The following is a 26,901-nucleotide window of genomic DNA, read 5'->3' as shown; positions in this document are numbered from 1 at the left end:
GAGAACATAAAATTAGCTTGTTTACAGATGATATATCTTACAGAACCAGAAATATCATTGAAGAAAATAAATGTACGATTGGCAGAATATGGTAGGAAAGAGTGAAGTGATCCCTATGAATGATGGGGACTATACATTATGTAAGCAGGTGATGAAGTTTAAGTGGCAAAAGGAAGCAATTAAATATTTAGGAATTAATATTGATAGAAATTTAAATAATTTATTTAAATTGAATTATCTACCATGACAAAAAAAATTAATGAAGATTTAAAGAGATGCAAAGATTTACCAATAACTTTAATAGGAAGGATAAATTGTATAAAGTTGAATATTTTTCCAAGGTTACAATATTTATTTCAGTTGTTACCCTTTCCTATAGCAACAAAGTTTTTTCAAGAATTAAAAGTGTAAGAAAATTTATTTGGCATACTAAAATACCAAGGATAACTTTGGAAAAACTAACTTGGAAATTTCATCAGGGAGGATTACGGTTGTCGAATTTTTTAAATTATTATCAAGCAACTCAATTAAAATTTCTATTCTCCTGTTATCAAATTGGGAAGAAGACAGTGTGGGTATGTATTGAAATGAATAACATAGGAGAAACTAATCCAGAACATTCTTTTGTATAAATGGAACAAGGAACTTTTGAAAGGAGTACCAATTTTAAAACATTTATTCAAGATATGGAGTGGAATTCATATACAAAGAGGAATTAAGAACTACCAATAGCTGAGATGATGTTAAAGCAGAACCCACTTATTCCTTTTACTTTAAATCATCCTTTCTTTGATATCTGGCACAATAATGGGATAAAGAGGATAAAAGATTATTTCTTAGGTTCTTTTTTCTTGACATTTGAACAAATGAAAGAGAAATACAATATACCAAATAAAACTATTTTTTTCATACCATCAGCTTAAATCAGATTTTAAAAAGAAATTAGGCATGAATTTTAGACTTCTAGAACAGAGCCTATTTTGCTATTTAATAATTTATACATTTATTGAGACATTTATTACTAATATGTATTGTACAATTACAAGACACAATGCAGAAAAAGGAACCATTTGTCAAAAAAATTTAAATATACAAATTAATGATGAGGCCTGATCAAGGTTGTGCCAGGAGAGTGTAACCAATACAATTAATGTTAGATATCAAATGGTACAATATAATTTTTTACACCAATTATATTACACTCTGTATAAATTACATGGACTTGATTCAAATTGCTCTGACAAATGTTTCAGATGTAACAAAGAAACAGGAACCATATTACATGCAATTTGGTTTTGTGAAAAAGTGGTAAATTTTTGGGAAGATTTGAATATATTATTGGGACAAATTATGAACATACAGATATCAAAAGATCCCAGAATATTTTGCTTGGTGATTTATATAACACTGAAACTAAATTGAAGTTGGACAAATATCAACGAAAATTTTTGAGTGTAGCAATAGCAGTGGCACGAAAATGTATGGCAGTAACATGGAAGTCAGATAATTTTACACGGTTGGATAGATGGCAAACGGAAATTCAAAATTGTGTACTATTGGAAAGGGTTACTTATAACTTGAGGAATCAACCTGATAATTTTTATGATTTGGAAACCATCTATGGATTTTATCAGTAAGAGTCCATCCACATCATCCATAACACCCATTCTTCCCAATTAATATGTACAGGACAGAATAATATGTTAGGAATATACAATAGTGAATAATAAATAATGCAGGTTTTTTTCTTTTTTTCCTTTTTTGGGGAATAAAAAGAACAATTTATATATCATTTTGTATAATTTTTATTACATTATATTGTTATATGATGTATTGATGCAAATGAAAAATAAAATTTTCCAAAAAAAATCATCCCGGTACCCTAGAAGAGCCCAGTAAGACCAACATCTATTGAGAGCTTGTCCATGCATAGAATCAACACATAGCTAAGCAAAGGTCTGGATCCACTGCAATTCACCTGTCGTCACAATCGCTCCACAGCAGATGCAATATCACTGGCTCTCCACTCAGCTCTGGATCACCTCGAAAACAGCAACTTATACATACAACTCCTTTTCATAGACTACAGCTCAGCTTTCAACACCAATATCCCCTCAGTGCTGGTCAAGAAGTTCTAAATCCTGGGCCTTTGCACACCACCCCCACCCCCCCCCCCCTTCAATCCCCTGCAACTGGATCCTTGACTTCCTCATCGGAAGACCACAGTCAGTGTTAATTGGAAACAATGTCTCCTCCTCACTCACCATCAACACAGAACACCTTAAGGATGCATTCTTAGCCCACTGCTCTACTCACTATACTCCTATGACTGTGACCAGACACAATTCCAATGTTACCTACAAATTTGCTGATGACACCATGGTCATCGGCAGAATCACAAATGGCAATGAAGGAGTGTACAGGAGGAAGATAGATCAGCTCGTTAAGTTGTGACACACCAACAGCCTTGCATGCAATGTTAACAAAACCAAGGAGATGATTGTGGACTTCAGGAGGAAGTCAGGAGAACATAATCATTGAGGGATCATTAGTGAAGAGGGTCAAGAACTTCAAATTCCTGGGTGTCAACATCTCGGAAGATCTGTTCTGGAGCCTCCATGTTGATGCAATCACAAAGAAGGCTCACCAGTGGCTATAGTTTGTGAGGTGCTTGAGGAGATTCGGTATGTCACCAAAGGCTCTCGAAAACTTCTACACATGGAGAGCATTCTGGCTGGTTGCATCACTGATCCAGAGGTGCCAATGAAAAAAAACACAAAAAAAAAACATGAAAAAACTCCAGAGGGTTGTTAATTGGCCTGAAACATCATAGGCACCAGACTTCACTCCATTGAGGACACATACAAGAGGCAGTAACTTAAGAAAGCAGCCTCTAAACTCAAGGACCCCCACCACCCAGGCCATGCCCTCTTCACTTTGCTACCATTGGGGGGAAAAAGGTACAGAAGTCTAAATAAAAACACTCAGAATGCACAGCTCCTTCCCCGCTGCCATCAAATTCCTGAACGATCAATGAAACAAAGACACTGCCTTACTTTCACTTTTTGTGCACTGTTTTGATTTATTTTTGTACGGTGGTTTACATGAATGTTTGCACGGAGATCCTGCTGTAAAACAACATGGTGTTCATGACAATAAATTCTGATTCTAATGTGTCTGTGAATTTTGAAAGATTGGTAAAAGCAGCAATGTTCATTACAAGTTTTGATTGAAGCAGTATCTATAAATACAAAGAAGTATTAGTCAGAATAAATGTAATTACTTTCAAAGTTTTATGATTAGTACATACCAATTGGTTTACAAAAAATATGGGTCAGACTGTTTCATAGAGCTGCAACATCTGGCATCATTACTTTAAACTTTTGATCAGAGCGTACACAAAAGTAAAAATCAATTTGTGCACCAGCATGCTGCCATCTTCTGACTCTCTCTCAGTGAATCATACTTAATAGTTTTTAAAAAATGAGCAGCAAAAACTAATGAGGTGATTTAGCTTATTGAAAAATGTTTAAAAGTACTAAGCTCTCGTTTTTGTTATGTGCCTCCAACCCCATGCTGAACCCTGTGCTCTTAGAGTGGAAATTAGTTAGCTTTGTTCGATTGGATTTTTAGCAGCACAGAGGTTGCAAGCTGTGACAGAGCTGTGCTATTGGATTTGTACGATTCATTTGGCTCCACGAACTGTAATTGCACTTGTGTCTTACAAGGCTTTTTTAGCCTGAGGCAGGACTGGAGCAGGAAAACAAATTGGCAGGGTTACAGTAAGAGTGGAGGCGAATGAAAGGCACATATTATCAATCTCCAGGCTGTGCTATTCCTCCAGGAAGTTTCTTGGTTAATTTACAAATAAAACTCCTTTTTTGAGGATGAATACACTGTAGTGCAAACAAAGGGGGTGGTCAAGCTTTCGAGTGACTGAATAACAGGGCCACCATGCCTTCATGACAACAGGAACTTTCAGCCAAATTGACGACTCCATTCTTGAAGCAGCTGGCTTTTCTAATGCAATTAGCACCAAGGGGGTCAGGCTGCTGGGTGCAGTGCCTTGACCAGTGTCATCAATAGTATACTAGCCACCCGGCTAACAGCTTGCAGAATGATTCACATGAGTAAATGAGTTCTGTGGCACATGTCTAATTAGACAAGGATTCGGATGTTTTTATTGGTCAATGGAATCTATTTTTTTTCTGTTCACTGTCTGCTTTATATGTTATTCACAAAGGAATATCAACATTTTTTTGAATAAGGTCTATATAAGGTGAATGATGTGAAACATCATTCAATACTGTATCTATTTTCTTTATTGGTTGTAAGAAAATTGGTGTCTGATAGCTAATCTTTAAGAATGTTTTGAAATTTCCATTGACAGATTACATTTTTCCCCATTTTTAAATACTTTCTGTATATTTAGAGACTTTTACTCAAATTCTTTTTTTAATTGCAACATCCCTGAGCTGAAGGAGTTCATTGAAATGTGTTTAACAATTTCTTAATACTTTATAACTGGAAATGCCCAAATGAGATAATTACAATGAAAATAGTTGTGACCATTCCATAGAATCAATAGATTCTGGTACAATGGAGAACAGCAGCTCATCCCAGTATGAAAAGCCTCATTTGTTTTTCAAAATATAAGAAACAAAAAAGCAAACTAGTTGAATGATGTATTGAATGTCACTTTAAATCAATGCTCAAGTTCCTGTCATTGAGTTGACAGTTATTTTGATACTTTTGCAGCACCTTGTTGTCAGCACCCAATTTTGCATACTTATCAAATATGCTTAGAAGTAATCACTCATCATTCATAGTTTGTGTAATAGGAGTACAGTAAAGAAATAAAGCCCAGGCACCATTGGACTGTTGTGTTAAATCCCTAAATTGAATGCACTCCAATCATTTTGACCTTAATCACAAGTAATCTGGAATAATGGCCAGAGTGTTGCATCCATTTGAACTGATAGTTTATGGGTGACAACCATGTTACATTTTGGAATACACTACAAATCAGATTTATTGAAAAAATAAATTAACAAGTAAAAGTCGGAAAGCATTATGAATGAATCACAACAGAACTTGTTACAAAGTAATAAAGCAAATTTAAAATTCTAATGCATTTCCCATTTATACAATGGCTATAAGCACCTGTGTGCATGATCTTAAATTTTTTGTTCAAATGACCAGACTCTCTTAGTGTGGACACTCATGGCAATTAAATAATTAAGAAGATGTGAAATTATTTCAGTCAGTGACTAAGCATTGAACCATCAGTCGATAGAAACATCAGATACTTTTGCTGAAAATTACTTATGGATTCAGCCATCCTAACCAATTACCTGTCTCCTCAAAGCAGAGTGTTCAGGAAATTGTTTTTCTGGACAGAGAATGCATCAATAGCTACCTACTTGTAACTAATTAATTGCTAGATCAAATGATCTGATTTGTTTCCAAGCTGTGTTTCGAATAATATAGTCTGAGATCAAATCTACAAATTTATAAAATAAAGGTGGGAAAAAATATAATGTTTCAATGAAAATTAATTCCAATAAGTATTTTTATACAATTGCCTAATTCATTCAGATACATTAATTGGAAAAGTTTTTCACCTTGTATAGTTTTGTAAGTTAGAGCCATTGAGTCAAATTAGTGCAATTGATATATGTTGTCAGCATAATGAAGAACTAATATCACTAGACTACAATTAATTGAGAGCAAATTTATCATTGCAGCTTCGTCACTTGGGAAATGATGAAGTTCACATCATCTGGTCAGAACACTCTAGGGACTATCGCAGGGGAATCATTCCTACAGATTTCGGTGATGTCTTAATCGTCATCTATCCAATGAAAAACTGCATGTTCTACATTCAAATTTTAAAGAAACCAGAAGTAAGTATAATTTCATTCTGATTTACTGAAAGCTGCAGTATAGTATTAACTGTGGTTCATTTTAAATATCAGGCAGTTTCCTAATTAATTTACATAAATGCTGTTGTGCAAAATTGAACCCCTGGAATAAAAGAATGTGTGGCAATGGGAGTATCAAATAGGCACAGAAAATCAAACATTGTGGTAAATATTTGCTCTTTGGACGAGAGGAAAGTCAACTCAAGTTAAGTGCACGGGGACACAGAAGGCTACGGAAAGTGGCAAAGCTACCCAAGTCCATCACAGGCATCGACTTCCCACTCATTTAAGATATCAACATGAGACATTGACTCACAAAGGACCCACATTGCCTTGGTCACAACTTATGAAGGTATAGAAGTTGCCAGCACCTCTGACTGATTCCTACCTCACCCCCAGCCATCTCCAGGCCAGCACCACCATTGCCATGCACTTTGTGTGTTGCAGCAGAAGCCTTAAATCTGGCCCTTGGTTGAAGAACAGTTTTCAAAAATTATCAGGCTCTAATTCCAACCATAAACTAGACCAGGAGCATTAAAAAATGTCTACATAATTGAAACAACACTTTTTTTTCCCACTAACTGCTCCTGTGAATATTTATTTCTCTATTCTTTTGCATTCTTTTCTCTTTTTATGTCTTGTAGCCTATTGTAATAATTTTATTTCTATTATTGTATACGGCAGTGAACATATTCATAGATTGTGGTGTTTCCAGGAATTGTAGATTTTATATCACATTAATCATTGCACGGGTTAAAACATAGAACTTGTTTATGAATCTAAGTTGCAGTCGACAGTGAAAATACACCAAGAGGGTAACTTTGCCACTTTCTGTAGCCTTCTGTATCCCCGTGCACTTAACATGAGTTGACTTTCCTTGTGAAATGTATAGACAAGTGACATGGAATTTAATATGGAGGATTGAAGTGATGCAATTTTGCAGAAAGATACAATGAGCTAAGAAGCACAATTATCTGGGATGTGTAGGAATTCTGAAAGTGACAGGATAAAACAAGATTAAAACCTAATTTAAGAATTATAAAAACTCGCATGCTCAATAAAATATTCATCTCCATCGAATATTTGCTTATATCAGAAGTATACAAGCAATTTAACATAACTTGTTGGATTGCAGTAATAGATGTGTGGTCATCAGTAATTTAATATCCATCTAACAGGTTCTGTATTTTATTTTCAACTGACACAAGGAAAGGTGATGCATTGGAGACAGATCATTATTTCATATGATTTCAATTCTCTCTTTCCATAACAGTTATGTCATTACTATTAATTCTATCTCTGTTAATGATGATTGGAATAAATCTCTCAAAAAATGATGCTGCATTGATCCTTCAATAGTAGTTTTAAAAATGACAAATGCTGTATTTTACTGGCTAGTACCAGTGATGTATATTTTGGATACTTTTTAACAACAGTTGTCTAGAACCTTGTAAGTAAATTATGTGTTTGTGTCATATATGCATATAAGTATGTATCACGCACACACATGCATATACATGATAAGTGAAAGATAGAGCCACTGGCGGAATTGGACCAATGTCAGTTTCAGTTTGTTCTTCCAGTGGTATCTTGATCAGCAAAGCCATCAAAGTGAATCTTAATTTTATTTTGCATACGTTTCTTCACTTTTAAAAGTAAAACAATTTGTCTGCTCATTTAGCATTAGCTTTACCAGCATCGCTGCGGCCTAATGAGTGGTTATATAGATCCTGAAGCAGATGCTTGAACTTTAATTAATTTAGAGATACAGCAGGATTACGGGTCCTTCTGGCCCATAAGCCCATCCCACATGAATACCCCATGTGACTAATGAACCTCCCAATCATGTATATCTTTGGAATATGGGAGGACACCGGCGCACCTGAAGGAAACCCAAACAGACAAATTCCTTACAGGCAGTGGTACATTAAAACCCAAGACGCCAGCACTGTAATAGCACTGTGCTAACCACAATACTAATGTGCTGCCCCAAAAGACAACAAAACTGATTAATTTTTATTCTACTCAGCTTGGAGCTGTGGTTATTTATCATTTAAAGCTGAAGCAAAAGAGGCTTTTTTTAGCAATGTTTTCAATGTTCATTTCTTGTTCACTAATTTCATTAGTTTTTTTTAGACAGCGGTTGGAAAAATCTGAGAAAAATGTAACATAAATTAACATAATTATTCACCAATATGAGGAACCAACTCGGGAGCAGGCCATTTTAGATTGGGTATTATGCAATGATAAAGGGCTAATCAACAATCTTGTTGTACGAGGCCCTTTGGGTAGGAGCGATCACAAGATGATCGAATTCTCACTCGACATGGAGAGTGATGAAATTAAAACCGAGACTAAGGTCCTGAATTTAAATAAAGGGAATTATGATGGTATGAGACGGGAGTTGAGTAAGATTGATTGAGTGTTGTTTATGGGGGAGTTGACTGTGGATAGACAATGGAAAGCATTCACAGATCTAATGGAGAAATTGCAAAAATCGTTTATTCCGGTTTGGCATAAAAATAAACCAAAAAAGGTGACTCAACCGTGGATGACAAGGGAAATTAGAGACAGCATTAGGTCCAAAGAGAGAGCATATCAATTAGCCAAAAAAGTACCACAACCGAAGACTGGGAGCAATTCAAGATGCACCAAAGGAAGACAAAGGGATTAATCAAGAGAGCAAAAATAAATTACGAAAGTAAGCTTGCGGCAAATATAAAAACCGACTGCAAAAGCTTTTATAAATATGTCAAGAGGAAAAGATTGGTGAAATCCAGAGTAGATCCCTTGCAGTCGGAATCAGGGGAATATATAATGGGGAATAAGGAAATGGCAGACCAATTAAATTCTTACTTTAGTTCTGTTTTTACAAGAGAGGATACAAATAACCTCCCAAGGATGTTGGGAAACATAGAGACTAATGCAAGGGAGGAACTGAAAGAAATCAGTATCTCTAAGGACATGGTCTTGGGGAAATTGATGGGATTGAAGGCAGATAAATCCCAAAGGCCTGATAATCTACATCCTAGGGTACTTAAGGAAGTGCCATTCAGATAGCAGATGCTTTAAGAATTATTTTCCAGAACTCAATAGACTCAGGATCAGTACCCATGGATTGGAGGGTAGCTAATGTTACCCCACTATTTAAAAAGGGGGTAGAGAAAAAGCAGGGAATTATAGGCCAGTGAGCCTTACATCAGTAGTGGGCAAAATGATGGAATCCATTATTAAGGATGTAATAGCGGAGCATATGACTAGCAGAGAAGGGATCGGACGGAGTCAACATGGATTTACAAAAGGTAAATCGTGCTTGACAAATCTATTGGAATTCTTTGAGATGGTGACAGGTAAAACAGATGGGGGAGAACCAGTGGATGTGGTGTACCTGGACTTCCAAAAGGCCTTCGATAAAGTCCCGTATAAACGACTGGCTTCCAAAATCAAGGCTCATGGGATTGGGAGCAAAGTATTGATGTGGATTGAGAACTGGCTGGCAGGTAGAAGACAGAGAGTTGGGATAAATGGCTCGTTTTCTGAGTGGCAGGCGGTGACCAGTGGGGTGCCACAGGGATCTGTACTGGGACCCCAGCTGTTCACAATTTACATTAATGATCTGGATGAGGGAATTGGATGTAATATCTCCAAATTTGCAGATGACACTAAGCTAGGAGGGGTTGTGTGCACGAAAGAGGGGGTCAGGAAGCTCCAGTGTGATTTGGATAAATTGAGGGACTGGGCAGATACATGGCAAATGAACTACAATGTGGATAAATGTGAGGTTATCCACTTTGGTAATACAAATCGGAGGGCAGATTACTATTTGAATGGCAATAGATTAAGAGATGGGGAAGTGCAGAGAGACCTAGGGATACTTGTACACCAGTCTCTGAAGGCGAGCATGCAGGTACAGCAGGCAGTTAAAAAGGCAAATGGTATGTTGGCCTTCATATCAAGAGGGTTTGAGTATAGGAACAAGGATACCTTACTGCAGCTGTACAGGGCCTTGGTGAGACGCACCTGGAGTATTGTGTGCAATTTTGGTCACCTTATCTAAGGAAGGATGTTCTTGCAATGGAGGGAGTGCAGAGGCGATTCACCAGGCTGATACCTGGAATGGCAGGAATGACTTATGAGGAAAGATTGCGCAAATTGTGATTGTACTCGCTGGAGTTTAGAAGATTGAGAGGGGATCTCATAGAGACATATAAAATTCTGGCAGGACTGGACAGAATGGATGCAGATGGGATGTTTCCAATGATGGGAAAATCCAGAACCCGGGGCCATGGTTTGAGGATAATAGGCAAACCATTTAGGACCGAGATGAGGAGGAATTTCTTTACCCAGAGAGTGGTGAATCTGTGGAATTCACTGCCACAGAGGGCAGTAGAGGCAGGTTCATTAAATATATTTAAGAGGGAATTAGATCTATTTCTTCAGTATAAGGGTATTAAAGGTTACGGAGAGAAGGCGGGGACGGGGTACTGAACTTTAAGATCAGCCATGATCTCGTTGAATGGTGGAGCAGGCTCGAAGGGTCGAATGACCCACTCCTGCTCCTATCTTCTATGCTTCTATGTTTTTGTGGTCATTTACACTGCGCCCCTAAGTTCCTGTGCGCTTTAGTCCCGGTGCTTTTATGTGGAGCAGCGTGGCTCGAGTCATCATCAGCTGGATATCGAATTCACGAGGTGAGTTCCCCAAAAAAGTAGTAGAGTTCCTGCAGGATAAATCACGGTGCAGGAATTGACTAAAAAAATTCCAAACTCTACACACATTAGTGAATAAGATTTCATATTTTTCAGATTTATTGTCAGAGTACATAACATCACATATAACCCTGAGATTCTTTTTTCCTGCGGCTACAGCAGAATTACCACTAATTGGTAGTGCAAAAAAAAACTATACAGCATAAACATGTAAACAAATAAAAGAACTGTAAACAGGTAAAGAATGTAAACAAACTGTGCAATACAGAGAGAACAAAAGAAAATCAATAAAGTGCATAAGTAAGATTCCTTAAATGAGTCTCTGATTGAGTTTGTCATTGAGGAGTCTGATGGTGGAGGGGTAGCAGCTGTTCCTGAACCTAGTGGTGCGAGTCTTGTGGCACCTAGACCTCTTTCCTGAAGCCAGCAGTGAGAACGGAGCATGTGCTGGGTGGTGAGGGTCTTTGATGATTGCTGCTGCTCTCCAATGGCAGTGTTCCCTGTAGATGTACTCATTAGTGGGGAAGAGTTTTGCCTGTGATGTTCTGGGCTATGTCCACTACTTTTTGGAGGGCTTTATGCTCAGGGCATTGGTGTTCCTATAATCAGACCATAATACAGCCAGTCAGCACACTTTCCACCACACCTCTGTAGAAATTTGTCAGGGTTTCTGGTCCCATTTAATTAGTAGTTGACAATGTTTTTTTTTTATATTTTATTTTAGTTTTCACAGACTTACAAAACCCAATAAACAAACCCATTCATGTACATATTCATATCCAAATTCTGTATTTGTCCCAACCCCACCCACCACAGTGAATACATTCCAAAAATTTATCTCGATCCCTCTCATCATGGGGCACTCAAACCCTATCAAGTCCTTCAATGAAAAGAAATCACAATGGCAATGCCATTCAAGAAAAACACTAAAAAGAAAAGAAAAAAAAACTCAAAAGAAAAAGAAAACTAAGGACCTGAAAAGAAAAGGGCAGGTGCGTCGTCTGCACCAAGTCCTATTTCTGTAATTACGCCTCTGCCCGTACTGTGATCATTTAACCTTATCCCTATTTTAAAAGGGGGAATCAATCTATCTGAGAACCAATGTACTGCAAATAAGGTTGCCATACTCTAATGAATATGTCACATTTCCTCTGTAGGTTATATGTGATTTTCTCCAGGGGAATGCAACTCTGCGTTTCCATATTCCATCGTGTGGTATTTAGCTGGCAGTCAGACTTCCATGAAACCATTATACACTCTCTGGCTACTGCCAAAGCGACCTTCACAAACAAAATTTGGAATTTAGTCATTGTAAACTGCACTTCTCCAATAGCCCCCAAGAGGAACAGCTCCGGGTCCTGTGGAAAATCCACTCTTGAAATTATTTTTTAAATACCCCCTAGGTCTTCACAGAAAGGTCTCACCTTTGAGCACAGCCTGGTAGAGTGGATGATAGTTCCCACCTCCACACCACACCTAAAACACGTTTGTGAAATCTGAGACTTTGATCTGTGTTGTTTCTGAGGTGTAAGGTACAACTGTGGCAGGAAGTTATGCTTCACCATCCTTTATCTGGCATTGACAACCCCCGTCACACTGTCCAGACACAGGTCCTGCCACCATTCTTCCTTAATTTTTGTACCCAAGTCTGACTCCTATCTCTCCCTCAACCTTTGTAGGCCCGGTTTCAGACACTCACTTTGGAATATGTAATACATCTTAGAAATAAATTTACACACATTCCCTTTCAAATTAGAACCTCCAGGTCACTACATTCAGGCAGAGTCATTGCTGGTCCCAATTTTTCCCTCAAAAAAAAATCTTATATGTAAATAGCAGAAGAATGTTCTGTCGGACAAATTATACATGTTTCTCAATTGCTCAAATGACATAAGCTGTCCCCCTTCATAACAATCCTTGATACACCTGATTTCCCTCTGGCACCAGGTGTCCAGGATCTTATTACCCAGAGTCAAGGATATTAAATTATTCTAAGTCAGGGGCATTTTGGGGGATATTCTCACCTTCCACCCAATGCCTTGTTTTATCCTTTTCCAGGTCTGAAGTACATGTTTTAGGATGGGGTTATCCGTTTTCTTTAAGAGTAGTTTTACATTCAATTTATAAATAAATTCTTTGGCTATCTCTTCACCTAACGAATGCAGCCCAATCTGTGTCCATGCTGAGGCCCCTTCTCCCTCAAATAGCAAGGCGATAAATCTCACTCTTTAAAGTCAGGTAATTTTAACCCCCCCCACCCCACCATTTATAATCCATCATTAACTTTGCCATGAAGATTCTACCCACTTTCGCAGTCCACAGAAACTTCCTGACACACCCGTTAATCACCTTAAAAAATACAAGACTGAGGAAATGCAATGGGTAGCGACTGGAAAAGGTGATGGAGTTGACGATGTTGACCATTTACTGTTGCATCATCATGCTGCTATTAATGCTATATAACTTAGCAACCTACTGTTTTTGATAATACAATCTTCTTAACAGAAGTGATTCAGCTATGGATGTCAGTGGATGATACTTGGCTGTCTTTCAATCACGCTACCTGACAAGTATTATAATAAGACCCCTTATAGAAGCATAATCTTCTCAAGGACAGTCAGCATGGTGTTGTAAGAGGCAGATTGTGCATCAGGAGCCTCAATGAATTTTTCAGGAAGTCGACAAAGGAAATTGATGATGATGAGGTGGTGGATATGTCTATATGTCTTTTGGTAGGGCACTTGACAAGGTCCCCCATTGTAGGTTCATTCAGGAAGACATGCGGCATGGGATCCATGGAACCTTGGCTGCTTGGATCCTGAAATGGCTTGCCCGCAGAAAGCAGATGAAGCTTTTCACTTTGGAGCAACAAAGGATAAGAGGTGACTTAATAGCAGATTATGAGGGACTGAGATTTGGTGGGCAGTCGGCATCCTTTTCCTGGGGTGACAATAGCAAATACCAGAGGACATATGTTTAAGGTGAGTGGAGGAAAGTTTAAGGAAGTCTTTTACACAGGGAGGGGTGGGTGCCTGAAATGCATTGCCGGAGATAGTGGTAGAGACTGGTACAGTAGGAACATTTAAAACACTCTTAGATAGGCACATGGATATATGAAAAATAAAGGTTATGTGTGTGAGGTATGGAAAAATTATATAGTTGTGCATTCTGCTGTAATGTTCAATATTCATAAAGCTCCCTTTACAAACAGTTTAAATGAATTAGAAGCAGAGATTTAAAAATTGTCTTGTAAGTCTTTGAAAGCCGTATGGTTACAGGCTCAACAGCTTTGTAAGAACTATGATTATATGTTAACTGACATTAGGATAAGATATCTAAAATTATCTTTTTACCTATGTAATTAAGAAAAAAGTTTTATTAAGGTGTTCTAATTTTCTGTACAAGACAAAAAATGTTGCACTTTTTAAGAGGATACAAACAGGTTAAAGAATCAGCTTACAGTTAGGATGTGGACAGCTATAGCTATATCACCATTGAAGGAAGGTAGAGGAGCCAAATTTATAGAAACTAATCTATGATTTTTAGGTGGTGTTCATTAAATAACTGTAGATATATCAGCCTGAACAAATTTTCAAAGCAGGTCATTCATTTGTGGCCATCTCTCAATCTTTTGCTCTTTCCAGTCATCAGCATCAATTTTTAACCCACCTAAAATAAAGCTTTTGTTTTCTGTGTTGCCTTTGCAATTTTAAATCACATTCTCTATCCTTTCTGAATGTGTTACAATTATTTGGCTTCATAATGTGCATCAGCTTGTGTCACAGCAGGCCAGAACCAAAGCCTCCACTATATTTTAATGCTTTGTGTGTTCTCATTTCTTTTGGAGAGCTTAGAAATTGATGTTCCCACAGCTTGAATAATCCAAAAGTCTGGATATTGAAAGTTGTGTTGTCAAAATTGAGATAACACATCGAGCATTTCCTCTCCCCACACACACTGCGTAGTGCTAAGGAAATCAGGAAGGGTGAAGTTTTGATAAGAAGCATATTAATGGCAGCACTAAAGAACGTACTAATTCTTCGTCTCCGAACGTTTCTCACAAACCGCATACTTGGAAAACTCCAAATGAAGAGACATCGTTTGCAAGATGACTCTTTGCCTCAAAGGTCTTTGCTCGTTTCCCTTTGGGGTGCTCTTCCGAGAGCTCACCAAGAATAAAGGCTTCTGTTTGGAGAAATGTGAAGATCAATAATTTGGAACCACTGGAACCTTGATCTCTGGTAGCATGAAGACATGCAATTTCTAGTCATGGACAAATCCACACGTCTCAAAATGTTCTTCAACAAAATGAATCTTTTAAGGTGTAGCATTCTCCTGTTATAAATGCAACAGATTCAATTCTGATGATCCAGTAAAGTAAAATGTTACTTAGATATTGCACATCTTGCATTCAATGCTACAATATCTGCTTCATGATTTATTAAAATATATGGTCAAAGAATCAATATGTATAGTAATTATTTCCCCTCTACCTCCATTTTACATGCATGAATTGCATCTCTATTTCAAGTGGAAACAAAGAGCGAGGAAACCCATAATCATAATATACATACTGAATAACGCTGCCTAAAAATATGCATTTCCTGTTTTTTGGCTGAATTAAAGGGATCACTACTAATATGTAACAAGTCTGATGTCATACTGCCAAGCCTTATTTTTACACAAAAAAAAATTTGTTCTTTAAATGTAGTTGTTCATATTTAGACCACTTAGATGTGGATGAGCTGATAAGATGAACAGACTAAACATGAGTTGAGCTTTTTTATACACAGAGAAAGGGCAAACGTCATTGAGTTTCCACAAGCATTTATCCTTTAGTGTCAAAAGAGTTATTCCAGGGTTGACACCAAGATGAAAGAAAGAGAATAGTTAAGAATAATACATATTGTGAAAGAATCGTACATATCATCATTTTTGTGAACTCCATCATTAAATTGCGTTTCTTAACCAAATGGGTTCCTTTATGTGGTTACAGAATCCATGGAAACAGCCATAGCTGTGGACAGGGTTTCAAGCATGCTGCTTATTTGTTTAACTGATGTTTGTTGACATACAAGATATGTGTGGACAAATGTTAAAGTGAAACGACTTTGAAAAATTAAGCACATTAACATCAGAAGAGGTTTCTGGTAAAATAGCATTTACTATTTGTTACTGATGTTCGCCTTTCTTGTCTTTATTCAGTGCTTGGCAACCATGCATTGATTTGCACTTTTTTTTGTCTTCATTAATTAAGTGATGCAATTATCATGAACTGCAACACAATCCTTCCTCAAACAAAACCTTTTACAAGAAGAATAGAAAGTCTGCCAATGCAACAAGCGTCACAGATGTATAGAGGACAGCGAAAACAATAACTGTAAAAGCTGCTTACAGAATGGGGCTAAGAAGGTTGGACAAGCTTAGTTCACTGCAAATGGCAGTAGAAACGTACTATGGGTTTCCATGAACACAATACCATTTAGTTTGCAGTTAGTGAAGTGAAATTAATGCTCAGCCATTTGGCATCGTTTATACTAATTCAGACTCCTTTGGTCAACGTTGTCAGACTTCAACCAAAATAGTTATAGCACAGAATTTGAATGCAAAAAAAACTTTTATTTTAAAAACATAGGCAAGGCACGCATTTTTCATTGGTTCCACATATGAGAATAAAGATAGCAGCTGAGGAACTCAAAGTTGATGCTTCAGGTAAGCCCATTAGGGAAAAATACCTGCATCGGAAAATAATACTGAATTGTACTTTATTTGGAACTAAAGATATAAAGTTTTTAACCTTAAATCTGCAAAATATCATTTGTTAACCCAAAAATCAAGAGTAAATAATGCTGTAACTGATTGTTGAGAAAGATTCTCATTATGTGGTATGAAAGATCTGGGCTCAAATCTATTTGCAGTAAAAAATAGAAGATGCAGCCCCTGGAATAAGAAGTGGGAATAGATGTGGATGGATTTGTTCCATTCAAAATGTGACCTTAGATTCTGTGATATCAACTGGAAAGAACTGCCCTTAAACTCTCTTTTGCTCTGCAGCAATTCAGTTACACTGTACAGTATTTATAAGAGAGTCTGAGTATAAACTGAAACCTCAGAGATTATTTTACAACTAATGTTATAAACTTGTTGGAAAGCAACAGTAAAGCTACATGAAAGGAAGTCACAATGTTCATTTGTTTTATTTTGGACTCACTTTTTAATTTGATTGGAATTTTGTCGTTTCACTCAAGATATTCCACCTGAATTATATTGATGAGAATTGCTTGGAAAGGCAGCTGTCAGATGCAGATGTTAAATAAAATGAAATTCCTGTTGAAAATTCAATGCCAACTCTAATGAGAGGAATTCCCTAAGCGCTGAGTTTTTTTAAAATTCCTTTTGTCTGCTTATTCAATGACTGTCTCAGTCATCTGGGAGTAATTGCATGACAGGAGAATAATAAGTGGCATTTATTTGTTCAATAAGTCCATGTCCAGATGGAAAAAAATTGTGGTTTGAAATACTGATAACGGTCAGTAGGCTCTCCTTGTATTGTATGAACTTTTTCCCCCAGAGCTTTGCAGATGTCATGCCAAACAAAGCAACTGTGGTATGAGATTTTTTTAATCATTTTTATATGTTAACAATACAACACAGTAGAAGGCCCTTCGGCTCATACATCCCGTACAGCCCAATTGCACCCAATTAACCTTCCAAGCATGTATGTTTTGGAGGTTGGTATGAAACCGGAGGATCTGGGGAAAACCCACACAGGTCACTGGGAAAACGTACAAACTCCTTGCAGATAATGCTGGATTTGAATCTGGGTCACTGGCGCTGTAGTAGCATTGCATTAACGTGTAAAATACTACATTTTTTTCTTTCCTGTGCCACCTTGGACCCTAAAGTCAAATAATGCTGCAGAATATGTACGTTAAATAAATTGAATGTAACAATTGTTTCCAGTATCATTCATATTTCTATAATTATCCCTTGTATTAATTCTAGTCTTGTTTGCCCTGGTTTTGCATCCACTATATTGGTGCTTATTCACTAGAAAACATTCAGGTAAAATAGTATAGGTTGCTCATGCTGTAGTTTAGCATTAACTGTAGATAATCGGAGAAAGTTTTAAGCAATCATGTCACCAACTTAAAATAATTTGTTTCAAAACAAGTGACACTACCACCAGACAATGGGTCATTTGTATTGCCCAGATCAGATTTAAATTCTCCTAGGCAATACAGAGTTTACAGATTTGCAGACTCCCCTTCCCAGCTGTTAAACTATTTAGTATGCTGAAAATAGAGGGAGGATAATAAGGTCTCTCTCCAAGGAAATCTGTTTAAAAAGTGCTTAGTAGAGCTGAACTAGTGATTCCAAAACTGGTTTGGCATGACAATGAAGTTCAGCTCCTTATAGGATCAAGCAACAGCTATGCTACGCAACACTACTAGGTGGCAAATCTCAGGTCTAGGAAATCCATGTGAGTAACAAAGCTCACCCACCTATGTCCTTCAACGTCTGATCAGGTTATCAAGATGCATGCCTCAAATCAGACAGGTGCTAATCAATTTACTGGAAAATATTGATTAAAGACAGAATTTGTTCGAGGATCAACAAAAAATAGAATAATGATAAAAAGAAACAGCTTGTACCACTTTATTATTCATTTTATGGAATGCAAGCATCAGTGGACTTATTTATTGCCCTTGATGGTGAGCTGCTTTCTTGAATTGCTATGAAGGTTTCCTCGCAGCTCTTTGAGTAACAAAGAAAAGACAGGTGGCATTGAATAGAATCAGAAGGTGGTGTTCCCATGTGCTGGCTACCTTTGTCCTTGCTGGTAAAAGTCACGAGTTTAGGCTGTGCTATCAAAAAAGTTTCGGAAAATAACTGGAGTTCATTTTATAAATGGCACACACTGCAGCCACAGTGTATGATTATGGAAGGAATTAATGTTAAATATTGGTAGGTAGAGCACCACTCAAGCAACCTATTGTTCCTTGATGTTGGCAGACTTTTGATTGTCATTCGAACTGCAGTCATCCAGGTAAAAGTGGGGAGTATTATGTCCTGGATCGGATGCAAGAAGATGATTGAGATCCTGCATGAATACCGGCCGCTGAGACAGGTGTTTAAAAAAAAAAACCTATTTGATCAAGATTTTGGTCAGGAGTCCGTCTATCTTCTTTCATGACAGTGTCAATTGTTTATAAAAAGTACAGGGAGACAGAAAAGAGTGAAGAACACAACATGGTCAAGTCCACTGGGCCTGAAGATAAACCCTGAAATCCTTGTAGATAAACCTTGGTTAAGGATCTGGGTTGAGTGTTTGAAGAGCTTTGTGGGATGGCGTAGGTTTGGATATGCAACAAAGATGATTGATCAAAATACTGTTTAGGTGGTGAGAAGAGGGAGCATCTGATGATGAGGGTATGGGATATGACTGAACTTCAGTTGAAGAAAGGGCTCAGATACTATTATGCTAAGTAAAGAGGATTGGACTTTGCTGAGCAAGAATTGTGTTGAAAATAATATGAATTTGGAGCACAAATTGGTTCTTCACAGCCTCAAAGCTGCTCTGCCATTTATTAGTATTGTAGTAAATCCAATTTTTGATATCAATTCTGCAATTATGTGTAGCCTTGATAAACCTTTCATCCTCTTGTTTTTTTGAATACCTTTCTAATTATACCTTGAACTCATTCACACATTCTATTTCTATTCCTCTTTGTATAAGAGTTCCCAAAACCCACAACCATCTAAGAAGAAAAAAAATGGCCATTGGTGTCTTGAAGGGCAGTGCAGTTAATGTAGTAGCACAATGCCATTACAGCGCCAGCAGCCCAGGTTCAAATCCAGCACTGTCTGTACGGGGTTAGTGGGTCACATCGGTGTGTTTGGGTGCCACGGTTCATGGGCCAGACAATTCTATACTTCTAAATTAAAAACAATTTTTAAAAATAATTTTAACCCCATAGATTTTCCCAAGTGGAAACATTCTCTGCATGCTCATTTTGTCAAGGCCCCTCAGAATTTTGTGTGATTTGATTAAAGTGCCCTCTTGCACCTCAAAACAATAGTTAAACACAATCCTCAACTGATCGTCTTTTCCTTGTAAGACAACCTGTTCATTCAGGATATAGTCCAGGAAATCTCTGAACTCTGATATTAACAGCCTTGAAAAAGAGGATCAATAGACTACACTGAACCAAAAACTGTCTCACCTGATATAATTGTAGTGCAACCTCCATATTTTAGTTTTGATTAACATTGGAAGATAACTTACTGTTAGCTTTTCTAATTACTTTTTTTTACATGCATACTTGCCATTTGGAAATGGTGTTTGGCCATACAGACCCTTTTATTATCTTGTCTTTCTCCCATTTTTCACCTTTTGGATATTCTGATTCTCTTTAATTTAAAACTTTATTTTAATTTCACATATTACTCTATTCTCCAGATTTTTAACACTCATTGAAACTATCTACATGCCAGAGGAGCCTCTATAAATTCTCTTCACAACATACTTACCTACCCATCTTTGTGATGTTAGCAAATTTAGTAACTATATTTTCGGTGCCTTCATTCAAGTCATTTAAATGAATTGTAAAATCTTGAAGCCCAGCACCAATCCATTGTAGTGTCATGTGTTTGAATGTTTAAAAACCATATGTTCTGCATCGATTGATTAAGTACATGGAATCACTTAACCATCAAGGTGTTTAATATGTTTCAGGTCCCATTTTTTGGTCCTCTATTTGATGGAGCCATTGTAAATGGAAAACTTCTGCCAAGTCTCGTTCGTGCCACAAGCATCAATGCTAGCCGAGCTGTGAAGTGTCTGATACCCCTCTACCAGAACTTGTATCCTTTTTCTTTTAAAACGGTGTGGTATGGACTTCATTAAGGTTTGTTTAAATTTCTATCAACTTTTTGATGAAATAATGTCATCTTCCTGTCAGAATGATGGTCATTAATGTGTTACTGTTTATTTGTTCATTGTCTGTGAACTATCCTGTTGGTGCTTGTGTAGATTTTGGATTCATTTATTCTCACAATGATTGTAGCATATTCAAAATTCATGAAATATGACAATAATTTGCACCCATTGATTGTTTGAAGAATTGCTGAATTGAATGGGAAATCATTTTGTACTGGCATTTATAGTAGAGTAACTAAAGAAATGCATGAAATCAGCAATGTTTGATTGAAGTTAACTTTTATTACATTTTCCTGAAATTCAATAAGTTTAATCTTCCCTAATAATGAAAAGAGTTAGTTAAATGACATAGTTAACAGAAGAGATAGAGGTACTATTACACAGCATTGCATTGCTGCATGGTTTTACTTGAACATCCCATTGGGTACTTTATTTAGTGTGCGTTTAGTGCACATTATGATGAAGAAGTAATAATTTGTTCTTTAAATTTGTATTTTTAAATTAAAGTTCTTAACATAAAACCCGAATTGAGAACCTTAGCACAGAAAATTAAAGTACATTTGTGGGCTAGTTTTTAATGTGTTTCACAAGCTGTTAGTAACTGTAAAACTGACGAAAATGCCTGCGTGATATATCTTGCCCTTTTCATAATTCATCTGTGAACAAGAAGCACTCCCTCATTGTGACAGTTCTTCTTGCTAAAACTATAAACTTTGATTACATCTGCACTTGACAGTTAGATTAAGGAGAATTTAATCAACAGAGGAGATTAATTTGCATTTCAATTGGAGAGTAGTAGAAGAAAGAAGGTTACACTCTGCAGCCAGCAGGTTGCAGAAGAAATCTGATAAAATACAAAAGCCTACACTGGATACTACAGCTGAGTGAAGGACAATATCGAAGGATGTGTTACCACAGCAACTTAAATGTTCGTTGCTCTTTGTTTAGCCCAGAGTGCGTTTTGCATTCATTTGGGCAAAAAGTCTACCAGCATTAAAATTTACAGGCAAAACAGTTATTTTCTGTTTTAGTCAAGTCTAACACCAGCAAGTTTCATTTGTACAAAGGAATTGGGTGAACATGACGATTTAGATTGACAATGGGTAAATTAGTTTAATAACTAATCTGTATTACGTTTCTTGTAAAGGAATACCTGTTGATCTCTGACGTACCCTATGAATAAGTTTGAATTTTCATTCTCTTCTAGAAGTTAGTTTAGGGAAAAATATTTGTGTACAATGACAACAAATCCATCAATAATTAGCGTCACCACAGTTTCAAGTCAAGAAGATGCGACTTCATGATTTTTCCTCTGTACAAGGTCGAGCTCTACATTGTATCCATTTATAGTGAAATCTATTTTTAATGATTTTACAGAACCGAGGTAATTATATTTCAGTGATTCAATGTTGATTGGCATCTGTGAGCCATTACTTTTTATTGGCTGTACATACCTATGGTGCAACTAAATAGTCCATTTATTTGTGCAATGTGTATCACAATTTAAGTCTTTCTAACATAACTGCACTTTAAGCTCGTCTACCTTATTTTGTTCACTCCTTGCATTTAGATACAGCACCTTTGGATCCATGTTCACCACCCTTCTCATATTTTTATCCATGTTGTCCTAGTTAAAATTCTTACCCTTTTCTAAACTTTCTGGGGTTTTTTTTTGTGAACTTCACTAACCTGTTCTGTGCTCACCTTTCCTTTGAAGCCTTCTCTACAGCCCCAGTTATGTAACTCCAAAATCTCATCAAGCTTATTACATGTTTGGGTCTGCTTTTTAATTAAGACTCCAGTAGCTCAAATTCCCTCAGTAGAACCGCTTTCCTATTTCTGCCATTGTCATTGGTACCAAATGGACCACAACAACTGGATCTTTCCTCTTCCTCTCTAAATTCCTCTGCAGGTCAGACGAGATGTCCTGCACCCAGGCACAAGGCAGCATCGCAGCCTTTTGGACTCTTGCTCCTCGTTACAGAGAATAGTGTCTCTTCCCCTCATGAAACAATTCCCTATTACCGCTACACTTTTTTTCTCTCTCCTGCCCCCCCCCCCCACCCCGAATGGCTCTGTTAACCATGGTGCCACAGTCAAGTAAGTCCCTCCATTCTAATACACAGGAGCAAGAATCTCTGATCTGTTGGATGAGAAAGCCTGAGGCTCCTCCAGCACAACCTCTTGGATCCCTGTACGTAGCTCAGCAGTCATATCTTCTTTTCCCAAACCACAGACCAAATTTGAAGCAGTTGATCTTCAGGGTGTGAGTGTGTGAGTATTGAAACAGTGCCGAGGTAATTCTCCCTTCCCTGATGTGTCACAGTGCTTGAAGCTCAGTTTCCAGGTCATCAATTTTGAGTCTGAGTTCCTCGAACAACCAACATCTGTTGCAAATGTGTTCAGCTGGGACCTCAATATCCCAGATCCTGAAGCTACAGCACATCATCTGTTCCTGCATTTCTGTTTTATTTAATTAGTTGTAATTTGATGTTGTTTATTTAATTGCTATGTTGCCAGTAATCTTGTTTAATTTCGAGTCCTGGCCCACAAGAGAATTGGTGCATTTGAGTAGTTTAAAGAGGAAGGTTTAAGGATCTTACCTGATTCCTTGTGAAGTCCCTTCCTGCTGAAGCCTCTCATGACAAAATGTCCAAGTCCAACTGGCACGCTGGGCCACTCTCACAATGGCTGCTCCACTTGAACTTCCTGTCTTTTTGTTGGCTGCAGTTCATTAGCAAACCTCAGCACACTTTTTCCGGCAATTTCGAAATCTCCCTCTAGCTCCAAATCCTGTCTCTGGAAAGGAAACTTGCAAAACGATCCTAAACATGGATGCTCTCTGACTCACTGAGTCCCTCCAGCTTTTCATTGTTTGCACAAGATTCCAGCATCTGCAGTTCTTGTGTTTCACAATGGGTCACCGTTTGCTAAAGGGCATTTACTGCTATCATAGAACAAGAGCCATCAGGGAATGCATCTTCCTTTGCTTCCAAATCAAAGGCTTTGGAATGCTGCTTTTGGAGAGCAGCAGCAATTATCAAAGATCCGCGCCACCCAGGATAGGCTCTGTGCTCACTGCTGCCATCAGGAAAAAGGTATAGGTACCACAAGACTTGTATCACCAGGTTCAGTTGCTTCCCTCCACCTTCAAACTCCCAAACAACAAGCACAATCAGGGACTCATTTAAGGACTCTGGCTTTGCACATTATTTATTACTGAACTTTTATTTTGTATTGCACATTCAGTTTGCTTACATTTCTTTCTTTGAGTAGATTTCTCTCTTTTGATACACATATATTTTCTTGAGTTCAGTTTTATTTTGCTCTACCGATAAATAGAAATTCTGCCTGGCCCACAGAAAAAAAAATCTCAGGGTTGAATGCACTCTTACAATAAGTTTGAACTTTTGAGGTTCAATCCCCAGTGGCAAAAGTTAGGCATCTGAATAATTGTAGTGGGAAAGAAGGTGCAGTGTTTGGCAGTGGCCCACAGGAAAGATTAAATGCTGAAGCCAATTCCACAGTAGTGTCGGGACACAAACTTTGCATTAATCTGGATATAATTTACCAATATGATGCTCACAATATGATAAAATTTTATCTACTTTCTTGGAATGTGCATTATCTACATAGTAACTTCTATTACCAAGAAATTAGGAGTCACAAGAATGGCACGACAACAGTGCAACAGCAGCAAACCAATGGCATTATTATCCTGCTAGAAACTTGAGTCATCCTGGGTACTACGGGCAGGCTTTACAAATTATTGCTTTTTGGTAGTCCTCACTTATTCCCAGTCTCAGGCAGACATTGCTTACAGACCTCTGAGATCGTTCAATGCCCTGGTGTGATGTTGAGGGAGCATCGGAGCCCAATATTTGGTTGAGCGAGTTTAGAAGGGAAATTGGGAACAGAAGGCCAGGAGTTGATGTTTAGAAGGAATGTGAGATGGGGAAAGGCTCAGCATCTGGATTCTGGAGGGGACTGGGGATTGGAAGACTGCCATGTTGGGGAATATCAGATGGGCTCTTTTTGCTTGCAGCAGGTAGATTATGGGGGTTGGGTCGATGCAAGTCAGGGGATGCCTGAAGAATCAGTTCTGCATGAACTAGGTGTCCAAAGAATAAATTCAAGTCATTTGCTCACCTTCCAAAAGCAAATGGAGGACAGAAAGCTGTCGTGCCAATATATTTCATGTGGAGATCATGTCAATATGACAGTGATAACTCATGTGGGGAATTGGCTGATCCAATGTTGTAGGTGATATGAATTGACCTGGAAATAGTAATCATTATATTTCTCTCACTGGGGAAGAAGGAGGAAATTGGATGCATCACTACCACATGATCATTATTACTCAACTCCTGTCACAAAGAAAGCAGTGGGAAAGATTGGCAACAAATTGCCTGCACGAAGTGTGAAAAAGACGAATCGAAGGAATTTCATATTGTTATGTGCACAAAGTGGAACTAAAATTGATTTAGGAATTCTTCCTTCGATAATTTAATTTTCTCAAGGCCTAAATTAATTCCAATTTGAGTGAATAAAATAGTATTTTTTTTTTAGCATTTGTATTTTAATCATTTTAATGCATTAGGTGTGTGCTATCAGTTAAGCTTATGTCATGAAATTTGAATCAGGATAGAAAAAAATAATTAAATATTTAACAAAGCTTGCTCCAGTTAATTTGACCTATGATTGGAAAATGCACTTCATGCTGTATGATTTAACTGTGACACTGGTACATAAATTTTCTTCCTTAATATTCAACTGAGCAATGATGGGAGACCGAGAGATGTTTTCTTGCTGGCCCACACATTCCTGTGTGCTTAATATATACCTCAATACCTTTGCGTTCAGAAGTTTAAGCGAGTTGGAATCTGAGATTTTTATTTTCAACAGACATTAAACTTAATGATTTTATTTTTAACTTGTATGATGCATATTTATCTTGCTTAAAGTGATGTCATTGTTATCCAGCAATTTCAAAACCATTTGAATTTGAGAGAAGAACCAACTAAACTTTAAGTACTCAAATGGACAGAGGGAGCCCTGTCCTTAAGCTTAATTTCTTCGCATTCCTTCCTATTTGCTCAAACATTCTTCATCTTAAGCTGAAATTGTTCTTGCAAAAATTATGAATTGAAAGTAAAAACAGCAGGACAATATTTATTGTTTACTCAAGGAAGTTAATGTAAAGCAGGGATGCTATTAATGATCCCTTTTAAATGCTTGTGTTTGATATTGAAAACTCAGCGCAGCTTCAGAAGATGCACGTTTTTTGACAATGATAAATTTAGACAGTTTTCTGACTTGTTTTATCTCATTGGTCTCTGTGGGCATCTACCATGTTTTATTTACTGATTCATCACAGAAAGCAGTTCCCAAGTTAATGCTGCATACCTCATCATTTGTGTCCATTCATATGAATGTAAGAAAATAGGAGCAGGAAGAGGCCATTTGGTCCATCAAGCCTTCTCCACCATCAATAAGACCATGGCTGATCTTGCCATGAACTCCTCTATTTACACACCTGTTCCACATAACTCTTAATTCTCTCAACAATGCAAAAATATATCAACCTATGCTTTAAATATATTCAGTAAGGCAACCTCTACTGCTTCCTTTGGCATAGAATTCTACAGATTCACTGCTCCCTGTGAAAAGCAGCTCCTCCTCCTCTCTCTCCTAAATCTATTCCCATGAATCTTAAGGCTATGTCCCCTTGTTCTTGTCTCACTGCCAGTGGAAACAACTTTTCTGCCTCAGTCTCGTCTATCCTTCCATAATTTTGTATGTCTTCATGAGATCCCCCCTCATTCTTTTGAATTCCAGTGAGTGAAGTTGATCTCCACTCAGAGGCTCACCCATTCATTACGGGAATCAACATGGTGACCTGCCTTTGCACCACCTCCAATGCCAGTATATCTTTTCTTAAGTAAGGAGACCAGAACTGCACACAGTGCTCCAGGAACAGCCTTGCCAATACCCTGCACAGTTGCAGCAGAATCTCCCCACTCTTTAATCCATTCCATCTAGCAATGAAGGCTAACATCTAATTTGCTTGATAAACTGTTCCACTTGCAAACCAACCTTTTGCAAGTCGAGCTCAAGCCGATGCAAGTTCCTTTGTTCAATAGCATGCTGCATTTTTTCTCTATTTGTATAACAAGCTGATTTTTTTTATTCCAAAGTGGATTACCTCACATTTATCTACATTGGAGTTCATTTGCCAGACCCATGCCCATGCCCTTAAACTGTATGTATCTCTAGAAATTCTCCACTTCCTCTGTACAATTTACTATTTCACACAAATTAGAGT

The 26,901-nt window shown here is 37.5% G+C and overlaps 1 protein-coding gene across 6 annotated transcripts in view; it reads left to right on the top strand.

Annotated features, from left to right (window-relative positions):
* ralgapa2 (Ral GTPase activating protein catalytic subunit alpha 2) overlaps positions 1–26,901 on the top strand; it is a 521,318-nt gene that overhangs the window by 332,848 nt on the left and 161,569 nt on the right. For 5 of the 6 annotated variants that reach the window (XM_069932375.1, XM_069932376.1, XM_069932374.1 and 2 more), the window contains exons 37-38: positions 5,748–5,906; positions 20,373–20,500. In XM_069932375.1, the coding sequence (XP_069788476.1) occupies positions 5,748–5,906; positions 20,373–20,500 (287 nt within the window). Of the gene's footprint in view, positions 1–5,747; positions 5,907–15,629; positions 15,784–20,372; positions 20,501–26,901 lie in introns of those variants that run through there. The other variant, XR_011355999.1, reaches the window with a different exon arrangement.

The sequence above is a fragment of the Narcine bancroftii genome, chromosome 4 (assembly GCF_036971445.1).
Source record: "Narcine bancroftii isolate sNarBan1 chromosome 4, sNarBan1.hap1, whole genome shotgun sequence".
Classification (NCBI taxonomy): Eukaryota; Metazoa; Chordata; class Chondrichthyes; order Torpediniformes; family Narcinidae; genus Narcine; species Narcine bancroftii.
Note: the sequence above shows the minus strand (reverse complement) of the source record. Positions and strands in the feature narration are given on the sequence as shown.